At 33.5% G+C, this 25,711-nt stretch overlaps 1 protein-coding gene across 1 annotated transcript; it reads left to right on the top strand.

Annotated features, from left to right (window-relative positions):
• Positions 1–1,751: 1,751 nt before the first annotated feature.
• On the top strand, positions 1,752–24,995 carry Serinc1 (serine incorporator 1). The gene is made up of 10 exons (XM_047557718.1): positions 1,752–1,899; positions 9,941–10,102; positions 12,355–12,524; positions 15,782–15,861; positions 16,091–16,228; positions 20,090–20,259; positions 20,370–20,460; positions 21,768–21,912; positions 21,998–22,228; positions 23,388–24,995. The coding sequence occupies exons 1-10, from the start codon at positions 1,861–1,863 to the stop codon at positions 23,521–23,523; spliced, it is 1,362 nt and encodes a 453-aa protein (XP_047413674.1). The 5' UTR covers positions 1,752–1,860; the 3' UTR covers positions 23,524–24,995.
• The last annotated feature ends 716 nt before the right edge of the window (positions 24,996–25,711 follow it).

Here is a 25,711-nt window from a genome sequence, read left to right on the forward strand (position 1 = left end):
AATTCATATCCAAAATAAATTAAAACCATCTATAAATCAATAAAGAATATATGGATAACTCAACTGAAAAATTGCAGAAGACGTGAAAACTATATAGAGAAAAGAATATCCTGATGGCCAATAAACAAAGAAAAGTTTTCAATCTTACCAGTTATCAAGGAAATACGAGTTGATAGTATAGACATTTCACTCAAACAGAAACTTCTCCCAAGTTATTTAAAGTGTGACAAACTCAAATATGTAGAGCAATTCACATACTGATGAAGGCGTATTTTGGGAAAACCAATTTGAAGAGCAATTTGTGATGTGCAGTCAGTAAACTGTGAGCATCACAGCACAGATTGTTAATTGGTCCCTAACATGCATTCATTATCATTTCCTGCAGGAGGGGGAGGAGCAAGGCAATCAAGAACATTTGTAATGTTTTATGTCTTCAAGACAATGAAAAGTTTCTGGATATGACATTATTCTCATTACCCTGTTATGCTTTTAAAATATTTCAAATTTGAAAAATATTAATTTTTTGGAGTGATACGTAACTAACTTTTTGATATGGCACACATAAGTGCCCATTAAACATCCAGATGAATCACCTCATGCAAATGAAAATATGGATCTGAAACTCTTTAAAAATTCTCTAGTATATACATACCACTCCTTCTTAATTGTTTTGGCAGATTCTTTTTTGAGATTACATAATTTTAGATTCTCTAAAATTTCTTCCCGGGGCTTGTGATAGGAAAAAAAAAAAAGTGTATAGAAGCAATGACTTTATAATAAGGGTATCACTCTATTATTAAATATGTATATAAAAGTGGTGTCATATAAATTACTGTAAGCCTATAAAGACACGTCTCCCAGATCCAAAGTTGGAACTGAGTAGGTGATCTATATACCATCAATTAAGATTAATTGCTATCTGGGCCTCATCCATAAAAGTACCAGGGATCTGGGAAGGAAACTTCCATGCTATGATTCACAAAATTATACTCTTCTCAAGGATATTGACCAGAAAATGTCAGGGAACCTAGGGAAGTCATCTGAGAAACTGAAGTAGCCCTTTGAATAGAGATTATGTCAACCATAGGTTAACAAGTCACAGAACTTCCACGTTTCAACAGCTAATGACAGTCAATAAAAGTTTGATTTTTAAATAATTAGTATGTTCATCTAGGGATTTTAAAAAATTAATGTGCAAACTTCCTATAACATCTTACTAGGACAAGAAATTAAAATGTGCATCAGTAGCAGACAGAAGTGGTACCAGAGAACTGAAAGCACCAAATGAATATAAATATCTCAATAAAACTTGTTCCAGGAAGTGAGCTGCAGGAGTAAGTTGAGTATGAAAGTGGAAAAACAGATACAGAAGTGGGGGGGGGGGATGAGAAATAAGTGGAGGTGGACGAAAAAACACTGAGAAAGAGGAAGTAAGCTATCGCTAAGCAGAAAAAAAAGGGTGAAAATGGAGGAAGGCAAAACGTCAACCACCACTTCAGTTCTGTGTTCTACTAACGCTCGAAATCAACGAAATGGTAAGTAAAGGGTCTTCTCACATTGTTATCTTAATTTGGCAAACTACGTTCAGCCCTGCACGGCCTGAGGTCTTCAAACGGCGCTGTGCCGGACAGCGCCCTGAAAGACATCGAGAGGGGGCCAGCCCCAGGGGTGCGCACGCCCAGTTTCGGCGCAGTGCTGGCGTCAAACCCCAGCAACGCCTCGCAGGAAGTGACGCGCAGGCCGAGGGGCGGGGTGGGCTCTGCGCAGGAAGTGCCTCTCAGATAGTAAATAAGCCCTGAAAAGCAAGAAAGAGGCTGTCTCCATTTTGTCGGCACCCGCAGTTCTTGCGACGCTGTGAAGATGGGCAGCGTCCTGGGGCTGTGCTCCATGGCGAGCTGGGTGAGTTGGTTTCTTTTCGGCGTTCCGCACGCTAGCGTGAGAAACAGGAGAGAGCTACCAGGGCGGGGCTGGATGAGGCCCAACGGGAACGTGCTACCCCACCCAACAGGGAGTGCCTTCTGTCCCCATTTTTTTCCCATCCCCTCTGGTCACTCTGATTCGGCTTTTACCTTCGGCCTTGCGAAGCACTTGCCTCGGGGGCCGTGAGGTGCAGTGCAGATGGGAAAATGAGCCAGATGGAAGAGGTGGAGCGAGCTGGTGGTCCCCTCCCCCACCCGTTTCATGAAAACTGCCTCCCTTTCTTTCAGGAACCATTAGGTAGCCTTTTGTGTCTGCCTAGGCCTTCTCTTCAAAGGCTTCGGCCTTCCTTCTGCCGGGTGCCCCCTCTCCGGGTGTCATCTCTTCCCGGGCGACCTCAGACTGCGGCACTGTCATCCCTGGAGGCCTCTTTGTTCTGACAGGCAGAGCACGTTTAAGAAGTGTCCGTTATTTATGACAGCCTGGCACTGATGTAGTGATATCGTTTCTGAAATAAACAATCTTCGCTCTGCCACTAGGTCTTTGGCCTTAATGGCATTGAGGAATCACTGTGCTTCTCAAATAATGATTTTACATACCTGGAAAAGATGTCCAGTTTGGTGGACATCTTTTGACATAAAGCATACATGTGCAGTCAGAATTTTGATGTGCGTTTGGGAATGTTTCATTTTCATTAGATAGGGTCGTTATCGTGAAACCATTTTCATTATAGTCGCAAGATATTTTAATCCAGGTGGCGCACATAATCTGTTTTTTAAAGGTAACCTTTCCCTCCTTCCAGGAAAAAAAAAAAAAAAAAAAAAAGACAACATATTGGCAGTACACTTAATAAAGATCTTGGTAACTTTGGGTGAAGTATTTAGATTCAAATGTTATTTGTGATTTTATATTTCATTTCAAACAATTGCTTGTCAGACTTCCCGAGTAATCCCATTATACATTAACCAACACACTGATTATTTTACATACTTCACCTCTTTTCAAAAAGTTTTGTTGTGGGTTGAACTGTAAATGTTAACTTATTTGGAAGTTGTTATTCCAGCCAGTTCTCTTAATTATGCTGTATTCTCGCAGTTGTGCGTGGGAACCTATGTTTATCTCAATAAAATTTTGAGTCTAGTTGAGTCTATTGAGTCTTTTATACAAAAGGGGTGAATTTAGTGTAATAAGAAGTACTGTAGGTAATAAGTGATTATCATGAGATTGTTTTCCTTGATTTTTTTTTGGTAAGATATTATGTAATCTTACTTGAAATGTCAGATGTTTTCCAGTTTTCTTTCTTTGTAGATTGTAGAGATTTAAAAAGAGTGATATGTGTTTTGCATTGTATTTTCATTCTTGTGTTCAGTGATGAGCAACCTTTTTTGTCTCCAGGAAAATTGCTGTTTGTATTTTTTAAAATTTTAAGAAATTTTTTTCTATGTGTATCTTAAGTTGGAAAGAAAATAACTCTGGAGGATACCTTGAGAACAAATATGTACAACTACTTTTGTTGACTAGAAGAATGCCCTTGTTAAAACTGACACTGCCTTTTAGTCACTTAATTAAATATGCTGACAAGGTAGTATCACATAAGCAGTTTTCTTACCTTCTGATAATGAGGTCTCTGAAAAATGGAGAAAAAGCTAGGTGACCAATGTTGCATATCATGCTTCTAAGTCATGGCCAACCTAAGAATTTTTAGTGTATAATTTGAGTCAGTTCTTTGCCCTTTCCTATGTTTCCTATGTGCTTCTGTCTCTTTATTTCTGAATTATGCAAGTTTCATTATTACATATCTGTAATAATGAAATTTGCTTTGTGATACACAAATCCATCTCTTAAACATTCATAACAGTTAACATGTTCATTTACTTACAAGTTTTAATGAAATTAAAATTACTCAAATTTTCAAAACTCACATTCACATCATTAAATGAAATCAGGTAATATAGAACTACAAACGGACCACCCTCTTTTTTTTTAATCGTTTTCTGCAGATTTAATCAAATTTAGTAAAAGTCATTTTCTTATAAGTGTAGAAATGTTCTACATTTCTGAACATTTCTGAACTATGCAAAAAGTATGAAAGAGAAAAATTACTTTACCAGCTACTTTTAATTAGGCACTTACTCCATTATAATTTCAACATTGGTGTTGGTGAATAGTGACTGGGCCTCATATACAACAACTATCATTTTTTTTTTTTTGAAGAAAGAGCTAGTAATTACTGAGTGCCTATTTTGTGCCAGCTTCTGCAAGATTTTTATTTTTTAACCCAGTAACATTTTTTGTAGAAATGACTCATAATTGCTGTGAAAAGCTAAGCAATTCAGAGTACACATAAAATTTAAAAATCACAGAAAATCCCACCACCAGTTTCTTCTGTCAATGCATATACACAATGGATGGATGAATAGATAATTTTTAGTAAATGTAGCATGCTAAACATGTTATGCAAAGCATTAAATTTAGTTTATCTCAATTTAATCAAAGAAAAAGTAATGCTAAAGAATTGCTGAATGATTTTTTTTTTTTAAATCAGGAGAGTTTCTAAATAGATACCTCTAAGGAGGTGATTCTGTAGCAATGGCTTTTAGTAACGCATGATTTTGCCCCTACATCCATCCACCACTGGGACGTCTGGCAATGTCTGCATACATTTTTTACTGAGCTTGAGGTGAGGAGTGCCACTTCCATCTCCTGGGTGGAGGCCAGGAGACTGTATTCTACAGTGTACAAGGCAGCCCCCAACCATGAAGAATCATTCAGTTCAAAATGTCAGTAGTTCCATAGTTGAGAAATCCGAAGTTTGAGGACAAATGATTGTATGAAATGTTGATGTCAGATATATTTTTAAGGACATTTTAGTTTTAAATCCACTGGTACAAGAGGTATAAAAACATAATAGTCACCGATTCTCCTATATCCTAGCTCTTGTTAATGACCTTTTAATTCAGAATTCTATGTGCATATAGTTCTATGTGATTTAGGAAAAAACAATGCACTCACATTTTCACTTTTGAGAGGCAGTGTTTCCTTAAATATTTTATCTAAGTATTTCTAAATAACATTTATATATTATATGCCTAATTTGGAGGGCCTTTTGGTTTGTTTTATTTTAGACATTGTCATCTAACTGGAAGATGAAGACTTACCACCTGTTCCTTGATTTCAGCTGGCCCTCATTCTGAACCCCTACCAAAGTCATACATACATAATCATTATGTCCCCTTGTCTTTCCATAATACTTATAATTTTAGTTAAACATAAATTATGACTATTTAAATTAGTTAATATATGTAAAACTATTGTAAATATTTAAATCTTAGCTTTTATTTTTATTACCTTGTAATGATCTTTGTAGTTCATTCATTTAATAAATATACAATAACTTTTCCTTTCACCTACAACTTTTTGTATTCATTGAAGTTAGATTGCTTTATTTTCTATGTATTTAGTTAACCCCAGACTTTTACCCAGCTATATGCATGTCTAAGTTTAGATTTGTGTAATGGTTGATTTTTCCTTAGAAGTTATGTTTCCCAAAAGGTGGACATGCTTGCTGCCTGAGGTTGTGCTGTTAGTCCCGCCAGGCTTCAACTGCCTTAGGTGTGCAGGCAGCTACTTGGGACCATGGCATCTTGGTGTCACCAGGCTGCTGTACTTGGCCCGACCCCCCACAGGCAGTTCTTGCTCCTGCACCATAGGCTGCATCCCGACCTGTGACCCCTGTACTCTGTAGTGTCACTCATCATTGATCACTCTTCTAGGCCTCTGACGTCCTCCTCTGGTTGGAAAAGGCAACAGGGGCAAACGCTGTTCCACTTCTTCAATTCCAAATCTCTCATCAGGCAGTTTTGATATTGTTGTCATGGCTTGTATTAATCTTTCATTGAAAATTGAAGCATCTGGAAGAAAAAAGGATGTGATTAATGTATTCTACCACCTCTTCCAGTTAAGAGCAGAAAGGACTGTAAGCCCCTGATCCTTGATCAGAAGAACTACATTAACACCAAAAATCAAGTTTCAAGGCAGAAAGGAGGCTGCAAAAGGAGATGGGATTTTGTGTTCATTTCAAGTATACCCATAAGATCATTGTAATCATATTTATAAGTCTTAGAATGTGAAGGTAATTAAATCCTGGTTCATACTGCCTGAAATTATATGAATAACAGTCTTCAAATCAATGAATCCATGTTTTAGTTGGCTTTCAACTGAGATTGTAACATTTGCTAAATGTGAAGACTGTCAAACCAGAGGATACACAGTAGGCTTCCAAAAGCTCTTGAAAGATAGCAAGCCAAGCAGAAATAAGAGAAGTGTAAGTTGATGTAGGTCAAAGACACAATAGTTTTAGAGCACATACTCTTAAGAAGACATTATAATAATAGGTGGAATTGATCTGGAACATAACACCTTGAGATGAAGTAGGTCCTACACTCATGTGAAAAAGCCCTTGAAGACATTATAATCATTAAATCCACGTTTAGGCCAAACATCCCAGAGATGATTTTTAAGAGTTCATATAGACATGTTTACAAAAGAAAAAAGAATCCTAATCTTGGTCTCAGAACAAGTCTAAGGATCCCTTAGATACTACCAAGAAACAGGTATGAAAGGGGACATCATAGGAATTTATTTGCCATCATTATGTCTACTTTTGGTTAGGTATCTGTTTAAATGTTTTGTACATTTTTTTAATGGTTTGTTACTGAGTTTTGAGAGTTCGTTTTAAATTCTGGATGAAAATGATTTGTCATATACCTGATTTGCAAATATGAAGTATATAGCCTTTTATCTTCTTCATACTATCTTAAATTTTAATGAGGCACACATTATCAGTTTTTTTATTTTGTAGGTGGTTTTGTTATAATTAGAAAATCTTACGTGAATTTTCATAGAGGGTTGATAATAACTTAAAGTACACTTTTTAAAAATATATGGATACCCAGTTATTTCAGCACCATTTATTAAGATATTATCCTTTCCAAATTGATTTGCTTTGGCATCTTTTTCAAAAATCCTTTGACCAAAGTTGCAAAAGTCTATTTCTGAACTGTTTGTTCTTTATGTGTTTGTTTCATCTATACAACTCTGTACTGATTTCTGTGCTTTAAAGTTAGTCTTAAAATCAAGAAGTGTGAATTTTTCAAATTTTATACTTTTTTAAAAACAGTTTTATATATTATAGATCCTTTGCCTGTCTGTATACATTTTTAAAGTAGCTAGTTTATTTCTATAAAACTGCTGTTGGAATTGTCATTGGACTTGGTTTGAAACTGTTGATCAATTTGCAAAGAATTGTTATTTTCAAAATATTGAATCTTCCATGAACACAATATATTTTGCCATTTATTTAAGTCTTTGATGTCTTTCACCAATATTTTATGATATTCATAACTTGCATATTGTACATATTTTGATAGATTTATACTAAAGTATTGCTTTTATTTGCTTAATTTCAATTTCTAATTGTAACTAGCATATAAAAATGTTTGATATGTGTATGTTAACTTTGTATCCTGTGACCTTACTAAGCTTGCTTATTAGTAATAGTTGCGTTTTTATAGTTTCTTTGGGATTTTCTGTGTAGTCAATTGTATTTAAATATGAATAGGGCAGTTTTATGTCTTTCATTATGATTTGTGTGTCTTTTTTTTTTTTTCCTTCCCTCATTGTGCTGGCTAGGATGCTCAGTGTGAAGTTCAGTAAAGTGGCAAAAGCAAATGCCTTTGTCTTGTTTCAGATCTTATAGGGAAGGCACTTACACTTAAAGCATTAAATTTAAGTGAGAGCAACAGATACTTAGAAATATCCCTTATCAAGTTGAGGATTTTCTTTTCTAGTCCTTGTTTGCCTAGATTTGATCAAAAATGGACATTAAATTTTGCCAAATATTTTTTAAATTCATTGAGATCAACATAGTGATTTTTCTTTCATATTAATCTGATGAATTTCATTGGTTGATTTTCCAAAGTTGAAGCAGCATGATTTTCCCAGACTAAACCTGTACTTTTGGCTTGAAGTGTTCATTTGAAGTATGATTTCTTTCTGTTTCTTTGTGTAAAATGTGTCTTTATTTCTCATTTGTCATTGTCTTTAAGCAGTTGATTGTGATGTTATTGGTATAGTTTCATCATACTTATTTTGCTAGGGCTTTACTGAATTTAGATCTGTTAGTTTCTAATTTTTGTTAAATTGGGAAAGTTTAACAGTTTCTTCTGAACTTCAGAGACTAATTTCACTTATCAAGCAGTTTAGTTTTCTGGCAATGGTGTGATGCTTTTTATCAGATTTTCATTTTGAATCTTTTCTGTTGCTGTATCTTCAGATCCCCTAATCTTTTCTGCTATGTCTTATAAGTATTTGGGTTAAGATATTTTATTTTACATTACTGATGTTGGTATGGTTCTTTTAAATTATCTTTCATGTTCTTCTTCAGCTTGTTTTTCTCTAATTCCTTGAGCATGTGATGTATAGTTATAATAATATTACAAGGCCCTCTTTTTTTAGTTAACTCAGTATCTTTTATTTCCAGGTTGGTTTTGACTAATTGAATCTCTTTATGGATTGTATTTTCCTACTTCCTTGCATGCCTGCCAGTTTTTTAAATAGGTGTCCCAGAAATTTTAGCTTACTGAGGGCTAGATATACTTACATATTTAAAAAAATAAATTATTGGACTTTGTTTTGGACATAGGTGAGTTATTGGGAAAGAATTTGATCTTTTTGTTGTTTGCTTTTAAACTTTGCTAAATGAAACAAGTACAACCTTAAATCAAATGGCAGATTTTTTTTTTTTTTTTTCTCACCAGTATCATTTCTCTATGCAGTGTTTCAAGGATTACAAGATTTTTTTTTCAGTCTGGGTGATAGAACTCTTAAGTACCAGCTACCACTACCCCCTTGAGTAATTTTTTCAAATGCACATGTCAACCAGTGCTCAGCTAGAGCTTGCTCTCTATGTAGCTTTTTCTTTTCCAGGATTCTGCCCTAGGAATTCATTGTCTTCACTTCTCTGAATTCCCAACTGTCTCCTTACATCATGTAGACCATTGGTCTCAGTCTGTATCTCCCTTCCTACATTGGCATTCTCCCCAAGAAGAGAAATGGGTCAATCATAGGGCTCAAGATACCTCCTCTCAGAAATTACTGCCCTGCATTTATTGTTACTGTCTGAAATATTGTTGTTACGTTTTTTTTTTCCTTTGTTAAGGCAGGAGGTTGGTCTGAATTTAGGTACTTGTCCAGTCTTATTTTCCTTGAGTTTTGTCTTTTTGTTCCTTAGCACCAAAGTTATTCTTTATTTTTCCACTTCTCATTTCTTAGCTGTGTGATTCCCCTTTCCATCTTCTGTTATTACCTCATTTCATTTTTGAGATTTCCCTTTTTAATTTTAAGCCTTTCCCCTTTTCCCTATAACTCAAATGAAGTATTGATAGGGAATTTTCTTACTGACTTGGTATTTAAAGACCTTTTTTCTTTCTCTTTATCTGAAGGGAGCTGTTTATTTTTTAATTTTTGGTAAGAGTAGGCTTATAGTTGCTGTGACATTTATTTCTGTCCTCTAGAAGCTTATAGACAACAGCTCTATTCCTCTGTTTTATTAGTTATAATGGGTCTGTTTTGTATAGTACTTCCTGTGGTATGTGTGTATCATTATGATACCTGAGGACTAAAGGACAGAGTCTCTAAGTGGGCATAGCATCTATGCTACTCATGAATAATCTATTTTGTAGCTAAATTTTATTTCTTGATGGTTATTTCGTTCCTTGTGTTATTTTAAGTAATTTTATTCATTTTGCTTGGTATAGAGATCAAGAGCTTTTTATGCTTGACTTTGCTCTTTCTTTACACAAAAGTTATTAAGTTTTTTAGTTTGTAGATAATATATATGAACCAAATACTTTTTGTCCAGTGGTAATTAGTTTCAATTCCCCCTCCTTTGAACAGGTAAAATATAAAATTTCACTAAATAATTTTAAACTGTACTTATTTTTAATAATTTTCTTTTTCCTAGATACCATGTCTGTGTGGTAGTGCCCCATGTTTGCTCTGCCGATGCTGTCCTAGTGGAAACAACTCCACAGTAACCAGATTGATCTATGCACTTTTTTTGCTTGTTGGAGTATGTGTAGCTTGTGTAATGTTGATACCAGGAATGGAAGAACAACTAAATAAGGTTAGTCTTTTTTCTTATTGACTGATTAAGTGAAACTATAGAATATGTATAAAACTGATATTTGGGGTTTAAAAAGAGTATAATGTAAAAATAGATAATGTGTAATCACAATTTTAGTAGTTCGTAACTTTTAGGAAAGAGACAATATAAGGTAGCTCATTAAGTTCTGTGATGGTGGTAGAGAAAAGTGCTCTGACAATCCAAGGAAAGAAGTAATTTTAAACAGATAACTGAATTTCAGTGAGTGTCATGGAAAAGAAGCCATTCTTTTGCTTCCTCCCACCCCTACCTGCCCTGAAAAGGGAACATTCTAAAAATGAGTAGGTATTTTGTTTGCAGAGATAAAAAATTAGGAAGTATAATTACTAAAGGTTTTAAGCAGAGTATCTCTTCTTTAGGAAGATTAATCTGATAATTAGGAAGGATAGAAGTCAAGCAGTTGAATATGGAGGCTATTGTTTTTATTAGCAATATTGTATAGAATATTGATTAGCATTTATATTTTAATCAATTAGATTACAATATGACTGAAATGTTATTAGTGTTTTTTGAGATTCTAAGTTAAAATAAAATTGATTAGAATATTGATTAGCATTATTATATAGAAGTCTTAAACTAGTTTTTAATGAGTATAGAACTGACTGAATCTGGCTGGTATTTAAATATTAGTAGTGATAGAATCATAAATAACAGTCAGGTTCTGAACCTAGAAAATTGGCAGGAAGGTGTTACTGTAAACCAGAAAGAAATATAAAGGTATTTTATTTTTTTGTTTGGTTTTCATTTTTTTTAGGGAGTCAGATTGTGGAAGGAGATGGGGAAAATATAATAAATTTAGTTTCTAGCATGTTAATATGGAGATTCTGCATCACACATGTGTATATTTATATAACTAAGATATATAAATATAACAAGAATTATAACAAGCTAATATAACAAGAATACTATAGACTTAACAGGAATTTGTCGTGCCAGCATGGTTGAATTTTGGTGAAGGTGAAGCAGACTTTCTCCTATCTCTTCTTGTAAAGTTGCTAATCTCATCATGAGGGCTCGATCCTCATGATCTAATTAACCTCCCAAAGACCCCACTTCATAATACTGTTCCATTGAGGATTAGGGTTTCAGCATAGGAATTTTAGGCATACATCTATGTGGAATACATAACATCTAGCAGGAAGTAGAAAACACGTTGTATAACTCAAAGAGAAATCAGAGCTAGTAGTTGTCTTGGAGTTAAAGATACAAGTTGAAACCATGGCAGCATGTGCTGAACAAGACCATTCAGAGTGAGCAGTGCTACTAGAACTTTGCCGAAAGTTCTTAAAGGAGTTGATAGAGAAAGGAGAACCTCTGAAGGAGCAATAAGAACTGAAGAACCAAGAGATGAACAGACTTTAGGAAAAGTTTTAATAATAATAGGACAATGTCTATATATAGAAAAGATTAAGGAATGTGAGAACTAAGAAGTAGACCTTGGACTTGAGAACTACTACATGACTAGTGTCATAAATCTTTAGAATGCTGGGAGTGAAAGGAGCAGTAAGAAATAATTCATTCTCCAGATATATGAATAATGTAATTCTGGATAATACTCTTCAGTTATTTCACATAAAAAATCATTCTTGTACTCTGATTGTAGTGTGACTTTTCTTTTTGGTGGTGCTGGTAATCAGACCCAAGGCCTTACACATTATGCAAGCTCTGTACTAATGAGTCACATCCCAAGCTCCTTGCAGTATGACTTTATAAAATGGTTATCAGTCTTTTTCAAGATTCTAAGTTAACATATAAAACTACTGCTAACTCTTGTTAAATCAAATCCATTCATGGTCAGAAATAGCACTTGTAAAATGAGGAACCAAAATTCAAAAAGAACTTAAGTATTCCTGATTCTTTTTAGTTCTTAGGAACAGACTTATTCTGATTCTTTAAAACTTTGATTGACTTTATTTGTTCTCTTATATATATCACAATAGAATACGAGTTGTAAAAATTTAGAATAAATCTCCAACTCAAACATCCAGTTTAGGATTAACATTGGTGTTTTATCATTTGATCACATAGAAGTTTACCTCTTTTTTAATTTTTATCTGATTAAAATATACCAGACTTAATCTTGATTACATATTCATCATAAACTATAAAGAAAACTTATATTTTTCAAACTTTTATATAACTATTTGATTACACAGAACTTTCACTGCTCTTAATGAAAAATATGAATCACAAATTCATTTTTGTTTTTCTAGATTCCTGGATTTTGTGAGAATGAGAAAGGTGTTGTTCCCTGTAATATTTTGGTTGGCTATAAAGCTGTATATCGTTTGTGCTTTGGCTTGGCTATGTTTTATCTTCTCCTTTCTTTGCTCATGATCAAAGTGAAGAGCAGCAGTGATCCTAGAGCTGCAATACACAATGGGTGAGTTTTGAATAAACTTCAACATAAAATTCTGGATAGTTTCTTCTCATTAATTTTGAATCTGTCTAAAGAAATTTCAAAGTAGTTGGGCATGGTGGTGCATGCTCATAATCCCAGCGGCTCAGGAGACTGAAGCAGGAGAAACGTGAGTTAAAACCAGCATCAGCAACTTACTGAGGCCCTGAGCAACTCAGTGAGACCCTATCTCTAAATTAAAAAGGGCTGGGGATGTGGCACAGCAGTTAGGTACCCTCTGGTTCAATGCCTGGTACAAAAAATAAAAAGTAAAAAAATCAAAAAATTAAAGCAAATAAATATAATTTACAAAATTATTTTGTCTATTTATGAATAAGGTAAGAAAACTTTTGCTTCTACTAGAATACGTCAGATTTGGGTGATAAGTAACAGCTTTGGGTTATTTGTTGGTATAACCTGTTATTTATAATGTTTTATAAACATTATATATTCTCTTTAAAAAGAGAATATGTACATATTTGACTATTAAGGAAGAGCTGTTCCTTCTCCTTTTAGCCTTTTGTGGATCTCTACTCTTACAAAGAACTCAGTTTCCTAGACTTTCAATGTAGACAAAATGCAAAACTTTATCCCTAAAACAAGGTATTGATTGGTTGTACTGGACGACCAGAAAGAAACTTCTATGTCTTCATTTTTTTAATGTCTTTTAATATAGATGACCACATATAGCACTTTAATGTTTTGTTTTGATTTGAATGATTTGAATTTTGTCTCCCTCCCCCCTGCATTAATGTTCTAAAAAATATTGCTTTTGCTTTTCTGGTAACATCTAGGAATAAACATGGAATATTCATACTAATGAAAAATATGATTTGATAGTTTTATATTGTTTCATTCTGTCCTTTTACTCCTTGTTTAAAATTATTGTTTTAGATGGAGGCATTTATAATATCTTTATTAAAACTATTCATTTTTTATAGTTGTACATAGTGGTTGGGTTCATACCAACAAATTCATACATGCATGGAAACCAATTTCAGTTCATGATCCTCCCCCTCTCCTTCCCCCTTTTCCATTCTGTCCTCTCTCCCCTCTCCCATTCTCCTTTCTCTACTAGACTCTTCACTAATAAATCTATTAATTTATATTTGAATAGTTCTTTATATTATCCTATCCTTTCCCCTTTCTTTTATTTTACTATAGCTTCTAGATATGAGAGAAAACATTGGACCTTTGCATTTCTGAGTTTGTCTTCTTTTACTTAGCATTTCCATCCATTTACCGGCAAATATCATAATTTCATTCTTTTTAATGATTGAGTAGAACTCCATTGTATACATACATACCACAGTTTATTAATCCATTCACATGTTAATGGGCATCTATCTGGGTTGATTCCATAATTTAGCTATTGTGAATTGTCTGCTATAACATTGAAGTGACTGTCACAGTAGTATGCCAATTTTAAATCTTTTGGGAAAAAAGAGTAGGATAGCAGGGTCATATGGTGGTTTCATTCCTCGTTTTTTGAGGACTCTCTACACTCCTTTGCAGAGTGGCTGATTTGCAGTCCCACCAGCAGTCTATCAGTGTACCTTTTTCCCACATCCTCCCCAACATTTATTATTATTTGTGTTCTTGACAATTGCCTTTCTGACTGGAGTAAGATGAAATCTTAGTGTAGTTTTGATTTGCATATCCCTGATTGCTAAGGATGTTGAACATATTTTTTAGATATTTGTTGGCCATTTGCGTTTCTTCTTTTGAAAATTTCTGTTTAGTTTTGCCCATTTATTGATTAGGTTATTATTGTAAAGGTTCTGGTCTAATTCCTAAGTCTTTGACCATTTTGATTTCAATTTTGTGTAGGGTGAGAGATGGAGACCTAGTTTCATTTTTCTACAGAGAGCTGTCCAGTTTTCCCAGCACCATTTGTTAAAAAGACTGTCTTTTCACCAAGATTTATTTTTGGTGCCTTTGTCAAATATCAGACAGCTATAGGTATATGAATTTGTCTCTGTGTCTTCTATTATGTTCATTAGTCTTCATGTCTATTTTGATGCCAATACCATACTGTTTTTGTTACTACAGCTCTGAATTATAATTTCAGATCAGGTATTGTGATGCTTCCTGCCTCACTTTTCTTGCTTAGTATTTCTTTGGCTATTCTTCCAAATAAGTTTAAGAATTGTTTTGTCTAATTCTGTGAAGAACGTCACTGGCATTTTGAGGGGGATTGCATTTAATCTGTATATTGCTTTTGGTAGTATGGCCATTTTGATAATATTGATTCTGCCTATCCTGGAACATGGGATGTCTTTCCATCTTCTAAGGTCTTCAGTTTCTTTCTTCAGTGTTCTATAATTTTCATTGTAGAGCTCTTTTACCTCCTTGCCTCCTTGGTTAGATTAATTCCCGAGGTTTTGTTTTTGTTTTTGTTTTGAGGTTATTGTGAATGGCATGATTTTCCTGATTTCTTCCTCATCTAAATCACTGTTGGAGTATAGGAAAATTGATTTTGAGGTGTTGATCTTGTATCTTGTTTTTGCTAAACTCATTTATAAACTCTAGAAGTCTTCTGGTAAAGTTTTTTGGGGTCTTCTAGATATAGACTCATGTTGTCAGCAAACAGATAGTTGGGCCTTCTTTTCCTATTTATATGCCTTTGATGTCCTTCTCTTGCCTGATTGTTCTGGCTAATGTTTTAAGGACTATGTGGAATAAGAGTGGTGAGAATGAACAGCCTTGTCTTTTTCCTGATGTTAGAAGAGATGCCTTTAGTTTTTTCCACTTAATATAATATTGGCTTTGGGTTTGTCATAAATGGCCTTTGTAATGTTCAGGTAAATTCCTTGGATCCCTAGCTTCTCCAGCATTTTTAACATGAATGGGTGTTGGACTTTAAAGACCTTTTCTATATTTCTTGAGATGATCATGGATTTTTGTCTTTAATTCTGTTTAAGTGGTGAATTACTTTTATTAATTGGTATATGTTGAACCAAATTATTCATTTTTTCAGTGTGCTTTATACTTTGACATAGCACCTCCCACTTCTAATGTCATATAAACCAATATTCTCATGAGTTAATGACAAATATACCTTTTTAAAAACTATCTTAAATGCAGTTTTTGTAAGTCTTTTATGATTTTCAGGGTATCCTCAGAAAAAATTTAACAGTTTTATAAAGTGTGAAGTATAGCTGTTTTCTAAGATTCCCTTACAAGATTTCATATATGAAATTATTTGTTAGATGTTTATTAATATTATATTTTTGTTCTAGATTTTGGTTCTTTAAATTTGCAGCAGCAATTGCAATTATTATTGGGGCATTCTTCATTCCAGAAGGAACTTTTACAACTGGTAAGAATTTGTTTTTTAATTGTTTGGTTTGGTGCTGATGTTTTCTGAAGGAAACCAAAATAATAATTGTTACATGGAGCTATATAACTCTTTTTTTTTTTTATTTCTTTTTTCCCCAGTTGCATATTCAAGAAATCTGTATTCTATTTTCCCTTTTGTGTACTGAGATTGTGAAAAGGAAATAATAATAACTAAATTCACTTGTATGTATGCTATTTTTTTCTTTCAGTGTGGTTTTATGTAGGCATGGCAGGGGCCTTTTGTTTCATCCTCATACAGCTAGTCTTACTTATTGATTTTGCCCATTCATGGAACGAATCATGGGTTGAAAAAATGGAAGAAGGGAACTCAAGATGTTGGTATGCAGGTAAGCTTTTATCTCATAGAACATCTTTGATGTAGTTGAACTTTTGTGAAAACAGGCATGAGACTATAGGGAAATCAGTTAGAATTTTTATGGTCTAATTTCTTTTGAAGAGAGTTTTCATTTTAAGTTTATGAGTGGCATTGTGTTGTATTGTATCAGCAATTTAATTTGCTGAAGAATCTTTTGACAGATTACCTGGGAATATACCTAAGAATCTAGAAAGACCCAAAGAGCCTGAATAGGAATAATAAGTATTTCAAAGCCAATTGCTTATATTATGTACATTTTTAAGCCTAACTTCCTGACCTATAACAGGTTAAAAGTAAAATTTTAAAGGAAAGAGGACTGCTAGAAATAAACATATGGTGATAGAATTTATAAACAACAGCAAACAGAAAAAGTGCAAAAACTTTGGCAAATTCTATAAACATAAGTGTATAGGATTTGTGTAAAGGATTCCATTATGTGCATCAGATAACTAAGGGGGTAGTGAAATTAAAGTTTATTTATAATAATGAGCTTGAATCTTATGTTTACACTCTGAAAACTTGGGTCAAAATTCAAATGCTTACAAGGATCAAATAAGTAACAGAAATGAAGAGAAGAGAGTTCAAGTGTCTGATAAAGTTTAAGTGTCTCAATTTTTGGGCAAATAGTAGGGACTGTGATGAATAAGAGAGTATGACTGTCCCAGCTAAAGTGCACAGTTACTGCTTAGCTCCATGTATTAATTGTCTTCAGGGAACATGAATTCATCATTGCTTGATTCATTCTTTCTTTCTTTTTTTTTTTTTTTTGTTGTTTTTTGGATTTTTTTTGTTTTAAGAAGCCATAAATTTGAGTTTTTAGGTAAAATAATCTGGGTTTTAGCTAACAAAAAATTTAAAACAGTATAAGCCAAATCCAGTGAAATCTTATGACCTAATTTTTCTCTCACACTAGTTTATGATGTTTGTCTTTTAGTCATTCAGAAACTTCACTTACATACCCTCATTCTTCAGTGACAATTCCAAAGGTTTGTGTCTGTCTGTTCTTTACAGTTTCCCCAGGGCCTGGAATATTGAATGGATGCCCTGTCAGTGAGGGAAATCTAAACAAATTCTTAAACATCGAGCACATATTCACACAAAGACAAATGCCTGTTTTGTTAATTGAAATTTTAGTAGAAGCAGCTTAGGTTGTCTTACTGAGTAATAATGACTTACCCTTGCATACATATATTTTTTTTAAGATTTAAGTTGGTAAGGAAAAGCATCATTGTTTTGTAGGGTAAACATTAACAGTGAAAATATTTTTTGTTTTTTCGTGCCCTGGTTTATAACCAAATAATTATGGTTCTTTTAAACCCTTGAGTAGTATTCCTGTTCTAGTTACCTCTATTCTTAAAATAATGCCTAACGTACATGAACATAGTTGGTAAACTGTTATATTAAAAAGCATGTTACTTATTGTCCTTGAAAATATGTGTAGACTATAGAATTACTCAGTGATAGAATTCAGAATGAATTTTCTTCCTTGCTTTTGTAGCCTGCATTTAGTGACTTAAAATATAATTTTTTTTTTTATTGTAAACAAATGGGATACATGTTGTTTCTCTGTTTGTACATGGCGTAAAGGCATATACCATTTGTGTAATCATAAATTTACATAGGGTAATGTTGTTTGATTCATTGTTATTTTTTCCCTTCCCTCCCACCCCTCCCACCCCTCTTTTCCCTCTATACAGTCCTTCCTTCCTCCATTCTTGTCCCCCTCCCTAACCCTAACTCTAACCCTAACACTAACACTAACCCCTCCCACTCCCCATTATGTGTCATCATCCACTTATTAGCGATATCATTCGTCCTTTGGTTTTTTGAGATTGGCTTATCTCACTTAGCATGATATTCTCCAATTTCATCCATTTGCCTGCAAATGCCATAATTTTATCATTCTTTATGGCTGAATAATATTCCATTGTATATATATACCACAGTTTCTTTATCCATTCATCAATTGAAGGACATCTAGGTTGGTTCCACAATCTGGCTATTGTGAACTGAGCAGCTATGAACATTGATGTGGCTGTATCTCTGTAATATGCTGATTTTAAGTCCTTTGGGTATAGGCCAAGGAGTGGGATAGCTGGGTCAAATGGTGGTTCCATTCCAAGTTTTCTAAGGAGTCTCCACACTGCTTTCCACAGTGGTTGCACTAGTTTGCAGCCCCACCAGCAATGTATGAGTGTACCTTTTTCCCCACATCCTCGCCAACACCTGTTATTGCTTGTATTCTTGATAATCGCCATTCTAACTGGGGTGAGATGGAATCTTAGGGTGGTTTTGATTTGCATTTCTCTTATTGCTAGAGATGTTGAACATTTTTCCATATGTTTGTTGATTGCTTGTACATCTTCTTCTGTGAAATGTCTATTCATTTCCTTAGCCCATTTGTCGATTGGATTATTTGTATTCTTGGTGTAGAGTTTTTTGAGTTCTTTATAGATTCTGGAGATTAGTGCAGTATCTGAAGTATGATTGGCAAAGATTTTCTCCCACTCTGTAGGCTCTTTCTTTGCATTGCTGATAGTTTCCTTTGCTGAGAAAAAGCTTTTTAGTTTGAATCTATCCCAGGTATTAATTCTTGCTTTTATTTCTTGTGCTATGGGAGTCCTGTTGAGGAAGTCTGGTCCTAAGCCGACATGTTGAAGCTCTGGACCTACTTTTTCTTCTATAAGATGCAAGGTCTCTGGTCTGATTCCGAGGTCCTTAATCCATTTTGAGTTGAGTTTCGTGCATGGTGAGAGATATGGGTTTAGTTTCATTCTGTTGCATATGGATTTCCAATTCTCCCAGCACCATTTGTTGAAGAGGCTATCTTTTCTCCATTGCATATTTTTGGCCCCTTTGTCTAGTATGAGAAAATTGTATTTATTGGGTTTGTGTCTGTGTCCTCTATTCTGTACCATTGATCCACCTTTCTATTTTGGTACCAATACCATGCTGTTTTTGTTACTATTGCTTTGTAGTAGAGTTGAAGATCTGGTATTGCGATACCCCCTGCTTCACTCTTTCTGCCAAGGATTGCTTTAGCTATTCTGGGTTTTTTATTCTTCCAGATGAATTTCATAATTGCTTGCTCTATTTCTGTAAGGTACATCATTGGGATTTTAATTGGAATTGCATTGAATCTGTATAGCACTTTTGGTAGTATGGCCATTTTGACAATATTAATTCTTCCTATCCAAGAACATGGGAGATCTTTCCATCTTCTGAGGTTTTCTTTAATTTCTTTCTTTAGTGTTCTGTAGTTCTCATTGTAGAGGTCTTTCACCTCTTTTGTGAGATTGATTCCCAAGTATTTTATTTTTTTCCATGCTATTGTGAATGGGGTAGTTTTCCTAATTTCTCTTTCTGAAGATTCATCACTTATGTATAAAAATGCCTTAGATTTATGTGCATTGATCTTATATCCCGCTACTTTACTGAATTCACTTATGAGATCTAAAAGTTTTCTGGTGGAATTTCCTGGTTCCTCTAAGTATATAATCATATCATCAGCAAATAGGGATAGTTTGAGTTCTTCTTTTCCTATTCGTATCCCTTTAATTTCTTTGGTCTGTCTAATTGCTCTGGTTAGAGTTTCAAGGACGATATTGAAAAGAAGTGATGAAAGAGGGCATCCCTGCCTTGTTCCAGTTTTTAGGGGGAATGCTTTCAGTTTTTCACCATTTAGAATATTAGCCATGGGCTTAGCATAGATGGCCTTTACAATGTTAAAATATAATTTCTTGAAAAAGTGATAGTTTAAAAAAAAAACAAGTGCCATGCCTAATTCCTAATATTTGTGATAAAATCTTATTTAATTGTATTTTTTTCATAGCCTTATTATCAGCTACAGCTCTGAATTATCTGCTATCTTTGGTTGCCATCGTTTTGTTCTTTGTCTACTATACTCATCCAGCCAGTTGTTCAGAAAATAAGGCATTCATCAGTGTCAATATGCTCCTCTGCATTGGTGCTTCTATAATGTCTATTCTGCCAAAAATTCAGGTATGCTTTTCATACTATTAGTTTTTATGAAACTTATACATTTCTGATTCTTCATAAATCTTGAATGATGTCAGAATATTTATCTGTATGGCTTAATATTTTGTTTGTAGGAATCACAACCAAGATCCGGTTTGTTACAGTCTTCAGTAATTACAATCTATACAATGTATTTGACTTGGTCTGCTATGACCAATGAGCCAGGTATGTTTTGTTTTTATTTATTTAATTTTAATGAGTTCTGCAGTATTTCTTTTTATTCAGAGGTGGTCATTTGGGGAGGTTAAGATACTTAAAAATGAGGCTCTCAGAAGATATTATATCCACAACATCATTTCATCTTTGAGGTATTTACAATTTTTTTTCACTAAATTCTCTTCCTTCAACAAAAAAAATTATAAGGAAGTTAGGAAAAATAAGTTATATGTGGGAAGAAATAAAATCTCTAAATGTTTTTGACTTGATTATAGGGTAATTTTTTTCACATTATTCTTTTTCTCTGACTCCCTTGCAATTGAATATAATTGGGTTTTATAACAAAACTTTTTATTGACTAGTTGTATTGCATGCATTCCATAGGATAGCAATCAACATTGTTATTTTCGGAGAGAGAAATTAGTTTTAGAAAAGAAAATGTTCTTTGCCTAAAATAAATAGCTATGTGTGTATGGACATATATACACGTATGTGTGTATATATACACATGCACACACAAACGCATAAAAAGAAAATATGTTCCCTGAATCAAATTGAATTTACAGAACTTTAAATGCTTTATTACTTGTTAGAGATTCTTAATTTTTTTCCAAGTAAGTGGTTATAGAAAATTATTAGTCATTTGTGTCAGAGAGTAACCTCTCATTTTTAGTAAGAAGATGAAGACTGACAGATCTGACTTTGTGGGAAAAAAAAATAAATATATTTTGGACACTTTAAAAAACTTTGCCAGTCCTTTATCTTTTACAAGAGCTAGCTAAATAAATAAATAAATATTAGGTTGTTATGTCTCCTCTGTCATTTCTACAAATAACTTGCTTTTTGTTTTTATTTGTAACTTAACTGTCTTGGCTTTTATAATGATGTACTTTGACAAATTGATAAACTTTATGAAATCAGTATTGTAGTTCCACAACACATGGTAGAAAAGCCATTGCATTATGATTTAAAACATTTTATTCCTAACTCTAGAATTTTACTAACATTAGGTCATCTGAATTTATCCATTTCCTGTATATAAACACATTGTATCTTTCAGCTCTCAAAAAAGGTTGAAAATAAAATGAATGAACTTTCCCCAGCACTTGTATAAAATGAGCAGTAGGAAGCAAAACAAACTCTTTTAAGGTCTTGTTAATAAATACAAATTATCTTCAAGTATTTTATTGTTATACTTGTGCCTTTTCAAGCAAAACTATTTGAAATTGCAATGGTAGATAAACAACAGATGAACAACTTTGTTCCTTAAAAAAAGTTGTTATTCTTAACATTTTGACTTTTCATTTACTTTACAGAAACAGACTGCAACCCTAGTCTACTAAGCATAATTGGCTTTAATATCACAAGCTCTATCCCAAAGGAAGGGCAGTCTGTCCAGTGGTGGCATGCTCAAGGAATTATAGGACTAATCCTCTTTTTATTGTGTGTGTTTTATTCAAGGTAAGAAAAACTGATTTAAAAAAAAAATAGGAAGTCTAGCTGTTGATTAAGAAATCATTTACTTTTTCTGATCTCTTTCATGCAGCATCCGTACCTCAAACAATAGTCAGGTTAATAAACTGACTCTAACAAGTGATGAATCAACATTAATAGAAGATGGTGGAGCCAGAAGTGATGGATCACTGGAGGATGGTGATGATGTTCACCGAGCTGTAGATAATGAAAGGGATGGTGTTACCTACAGTTATTCCTTCTTTCACTTCATGCTTTTCCTGGCTTCTCTTTATATCATGATGACTCTTACCAACTGGTACAGGTATTTATATTTTATAAAAACTTTGGATATGAGAATTCTGATTTTTTTTCTTATAATTCTTTTGTAAAACATGATTGGATACAAAGTACTTTTTATCCTCTAATGTATTTCAAAATTTACAGCTAAGTGAATAGTGAGAGCAGTACTAGAAATGCAGGCTTAACTTCCTTGCTTTAGCAATAATGGAAACATTGAAATAGTTCCAAAGTTTGAAGTGATATAATAAGAGAATTTCATTAAAAAACTTTTTTTTTTCCTTAACAAAGAAGCATATTAAGTTGATGTAGCCCAACATAAAAGATACCTTATTTGTTTTGTTGGTGTGAATACAGTAATGTAGATGGATTTAGAATTCTTTAAAACTATATGCTTTTTAACATTTTAAAACTAATTCATAAATCGAATTCTGATGAAAGTTGCAATTCATAGTGTTTCATTTTTTTTTTTAAGTATGATTTTGTCCAAATGATTAGTTAAAGATTCTGTTTAAGATTAAAATTGAACTGTATGGCTTGGGCAGTTCTGTTTAAGATATTTTTTAATGCATAATACCCTTAGATAATTTGTAAGATTACCTTCAGTGTCACCTAAAGATGAAGAAAAAAGATTATTCTTTGCATTTGTTTAAGATCAGCTTTTATTGATATTTAGTACTAAAATATATTTTTAAAAATTTCTATACCATATCATATTAAGCTGCAAGAATCCAAGTAGTTCTCAATAATTGTTTGGCTGTTAGATAATAATAAATGTTAAGACTTTCAGATCAAAGTTTTTTTTGTATATTTTAGTAACCTAAAAATCAGCTCAATTTGGGATATATTTCTTTCCCAGTCTATAAATATAAGAAGCAAGGGAAGTGGAAATCGGTTGGATGGGGTAATTCTGAACAATCTTCATGTGTAATATGTTTATCCAGAGGTCACATTCGGTTTCTTTTGTGAGAAATACATGAAGTACCTCAGAATATCATACAAAAGAACTACTTAAAAGGGTTATGTTCTTTACTTCATTAAAGGAAATTATATCATTAAATCTGTGGAAAGCCAAGCAGCAGATTGCTGTATCTAAGGAATGTTTCTGAATAAAGTTAGTACCTTTATGGCTGATGATCCAACACCCTTTCCCCCTGCCCTTTTTGTTTTTCCTCAAATTTTAGGTATGAGCCCTCTCGTGAGATGAAGAGTCAGTGGACAGCTGTCTGGGTGAAAATATCATCCAGTTGGATTGGCATCGTGCTATATGTTTGGACACTAGTGGCACCACTTGTTCTTACAAATCGTGATTTTGATTGAATGGACTTTTGGCATGAAAGTCCTACTTTGGTCATCATTTATTTGAAATTAACAGTATTCCCAACTTTTGTAAATTGTATATGTGTGTGCTTCCTGTGTAACTTCTCTGGTGTTGTTCTGGCATGAATTAGATTTTATTGCTTGCCATTCTGTTCATATTTTTGCCAAGTGCATTGATCATGTGAATTAGTATGAGTTGCAAAGGGTGAGTTTTATGAATAATGGTGGTGAGTTAATAAAGTCAATATTGGTAGGCTTATTCTCTGCTCTAAGTATGAAATTAAAAGTAAAAACAAAACATTGTCGGTTTGCTTTTAAAAAATTGCTAGACCTTCCTTAAGCTGTTTTAGAAAACATATAAGTAAATGTGTATGGCTGCCTTCTGAAATATTTTGTGTTGCCTTATGGGAGACTGGAGACTATGAAGAACATAGCTATTCTAAAATTGTATAAACAAGTTACTTACATGCTAGTTGTCTGAAAAATACAGGTCACTCAAATTCATTTAAGATTTACCCTTAATAGGAAAGCAGAGAACTTACCACAAGTAGGGAATGTTCAGTGGACAGTGGTGTAGGTTATGGATGGAGATTGAGGCACAGAGCCTTCAAAGAAAGTCAGAAGGTTGGTGGTGATATTGAATACTTAATGAGATTGTAATCTTCCTTGGGTAGATATTACGGCCTTCTCTAACAAAATGAACTATTTGGTCATTATAAACCCAAATGAAGTATGGGTTTAAATTGGAATGTTAAAGGATTTAGACTGTTTAAAAACACTGGATTAGAAGGAAGTTGTTGAAACTTGTAAAGTTTTGAAATTCAAATGGGAAACCTGATAGGTAGGGCAGAAACTGCAAAATACTAAGTTTCAGAAGGTACACAGATAAAAAATCTAGTTCAGTTCTCATTTGAAAATTGAAGAAACTGAAAGATTGAAATAGCTCAAATTAATAATGACAAAGCTGAGAAATTCTAAGTCTACCAAAATAGCTTAGCATCCTGACATTAAAAAAATAATTTAAAATACATGCATAATTGATTTTACACCACATTAATGTTGGATAATTTATATAATATGTATTGCTGCTGTCCAGCATGCTTTCTATCCATAAACTAAGGCCAGAATGATGGACTATTATAGATTAAACTCCTGCTTACAGTATGTACTACACAGCTCAACAGATGTTTAAAAATGCTTTTGTATCTACTGCCATGCAATTGAGATAGATATTATTATAATCTTTCAACTTGAAAATCAAGCAATGTGAGTTTAGATTAAAAACTTAGAAATTTGTGTGATTTAACAAAGCTTTTAAAAATCTACTTTTGCTTCTATGAAAATATTTATTAATGCAACTGGAGCATTAATTAATTAATTAATTCAGTTTAATTCCCCGACTTTATTCTGTGTTAATATTGTATTCCACAATTTTGAATGGCTGTGTTCTCCTAAATAAATTGAATTCAAGAGAAAGTGTGAATGTGTAAATTCTTTAGCAATTCAAATTTAGGGAACTGTAATACGCAGATCTTCCTTTTTTCTGTGTAAAAAAGGAACCTGGCACTGGAGAATTAACTGCTCATTTTCTGGCCTGACAGCTGAATTGTTTTCAAGGTGATTTTTACCCCTTTGGTTGTCTGTAAATGAGTCCTTCTAAAGTAACCTTGACTGTAGCAAACATACTTAGCACCCTTTTTTTTTTTTTTTTTTTTTTTCTTCTTACACTTAAGGTTTTAAAATCCTGCATATACCATCTGTTAGGAATATATACCAGAAAGTTTAGCTGTCAGTCGGTCACCAGCTCTCTGTCTTGATATCCTCCTAAGGCAAAAGAAAGCTGGAGGAGGGATGAAGGCACTAGTACCCCCTAAACTAACTATCTGCACACTCTCCTCCCCCAGGTAGTAGAGAGACTTATTCTCAAACACAAGTCTGATTATTTTTGAATAAATCCTATTAATCCTCCATCTTCTCTAAAATTATCTGTGTGGAAAAAATGTATCAGAATTATAATTAACAGTTATTCTTTCCATACTTAAAGATACACCTCTTACTTGTTCTAAATCTTACCAAGGCACTTTGGGGAAAATCTCTATAGACTTTTTAATGTCCAAAACTGAGTTAAAAAAAAAAATTTTTTTCCTTTTAACAAAATTGAGTCTCCAGGTTATGAAACATAAAAAAC

Source organism: Sciurus carolinensis, chromosome 7 (genome assembly GCF_902686445.1).
Source record: "Sciurus carolinensis chromosome 7, mSciCar1.2, whole genome shotgun sequence".
Taxonomy (NCBI): Eukaryota; Metazoa; Chordata; class Mammalia; order Rodentia; family Sciuridae; genus Sciurus; species Sciurus carolinensis.

Excerpts from the sequence above, each read along its gene's own strand:
- Serinc1 (XM_047557718.1), top strand. The coding sequence starts at position 1,861 with ATGGGCAGCGTCCTGGGGCTGTGCTCCATGGCGAGCTGG. Across the intron at positions 21,913-21,997 it reads TTGTGTGTGTTTTATTCAAG|CATCCGTACCTCAAACAATA; the intron begins GTAAGAAAAACT and ends TCTTTCATGCAG. Across the intron at positions 22,229-23,387 it reads ACTCTTACCAACTGGTACAG|GTATGAGCCCTCTCGTGAGA; the intron begins GTATTTATATTT and ends CTCAAATTTTAG.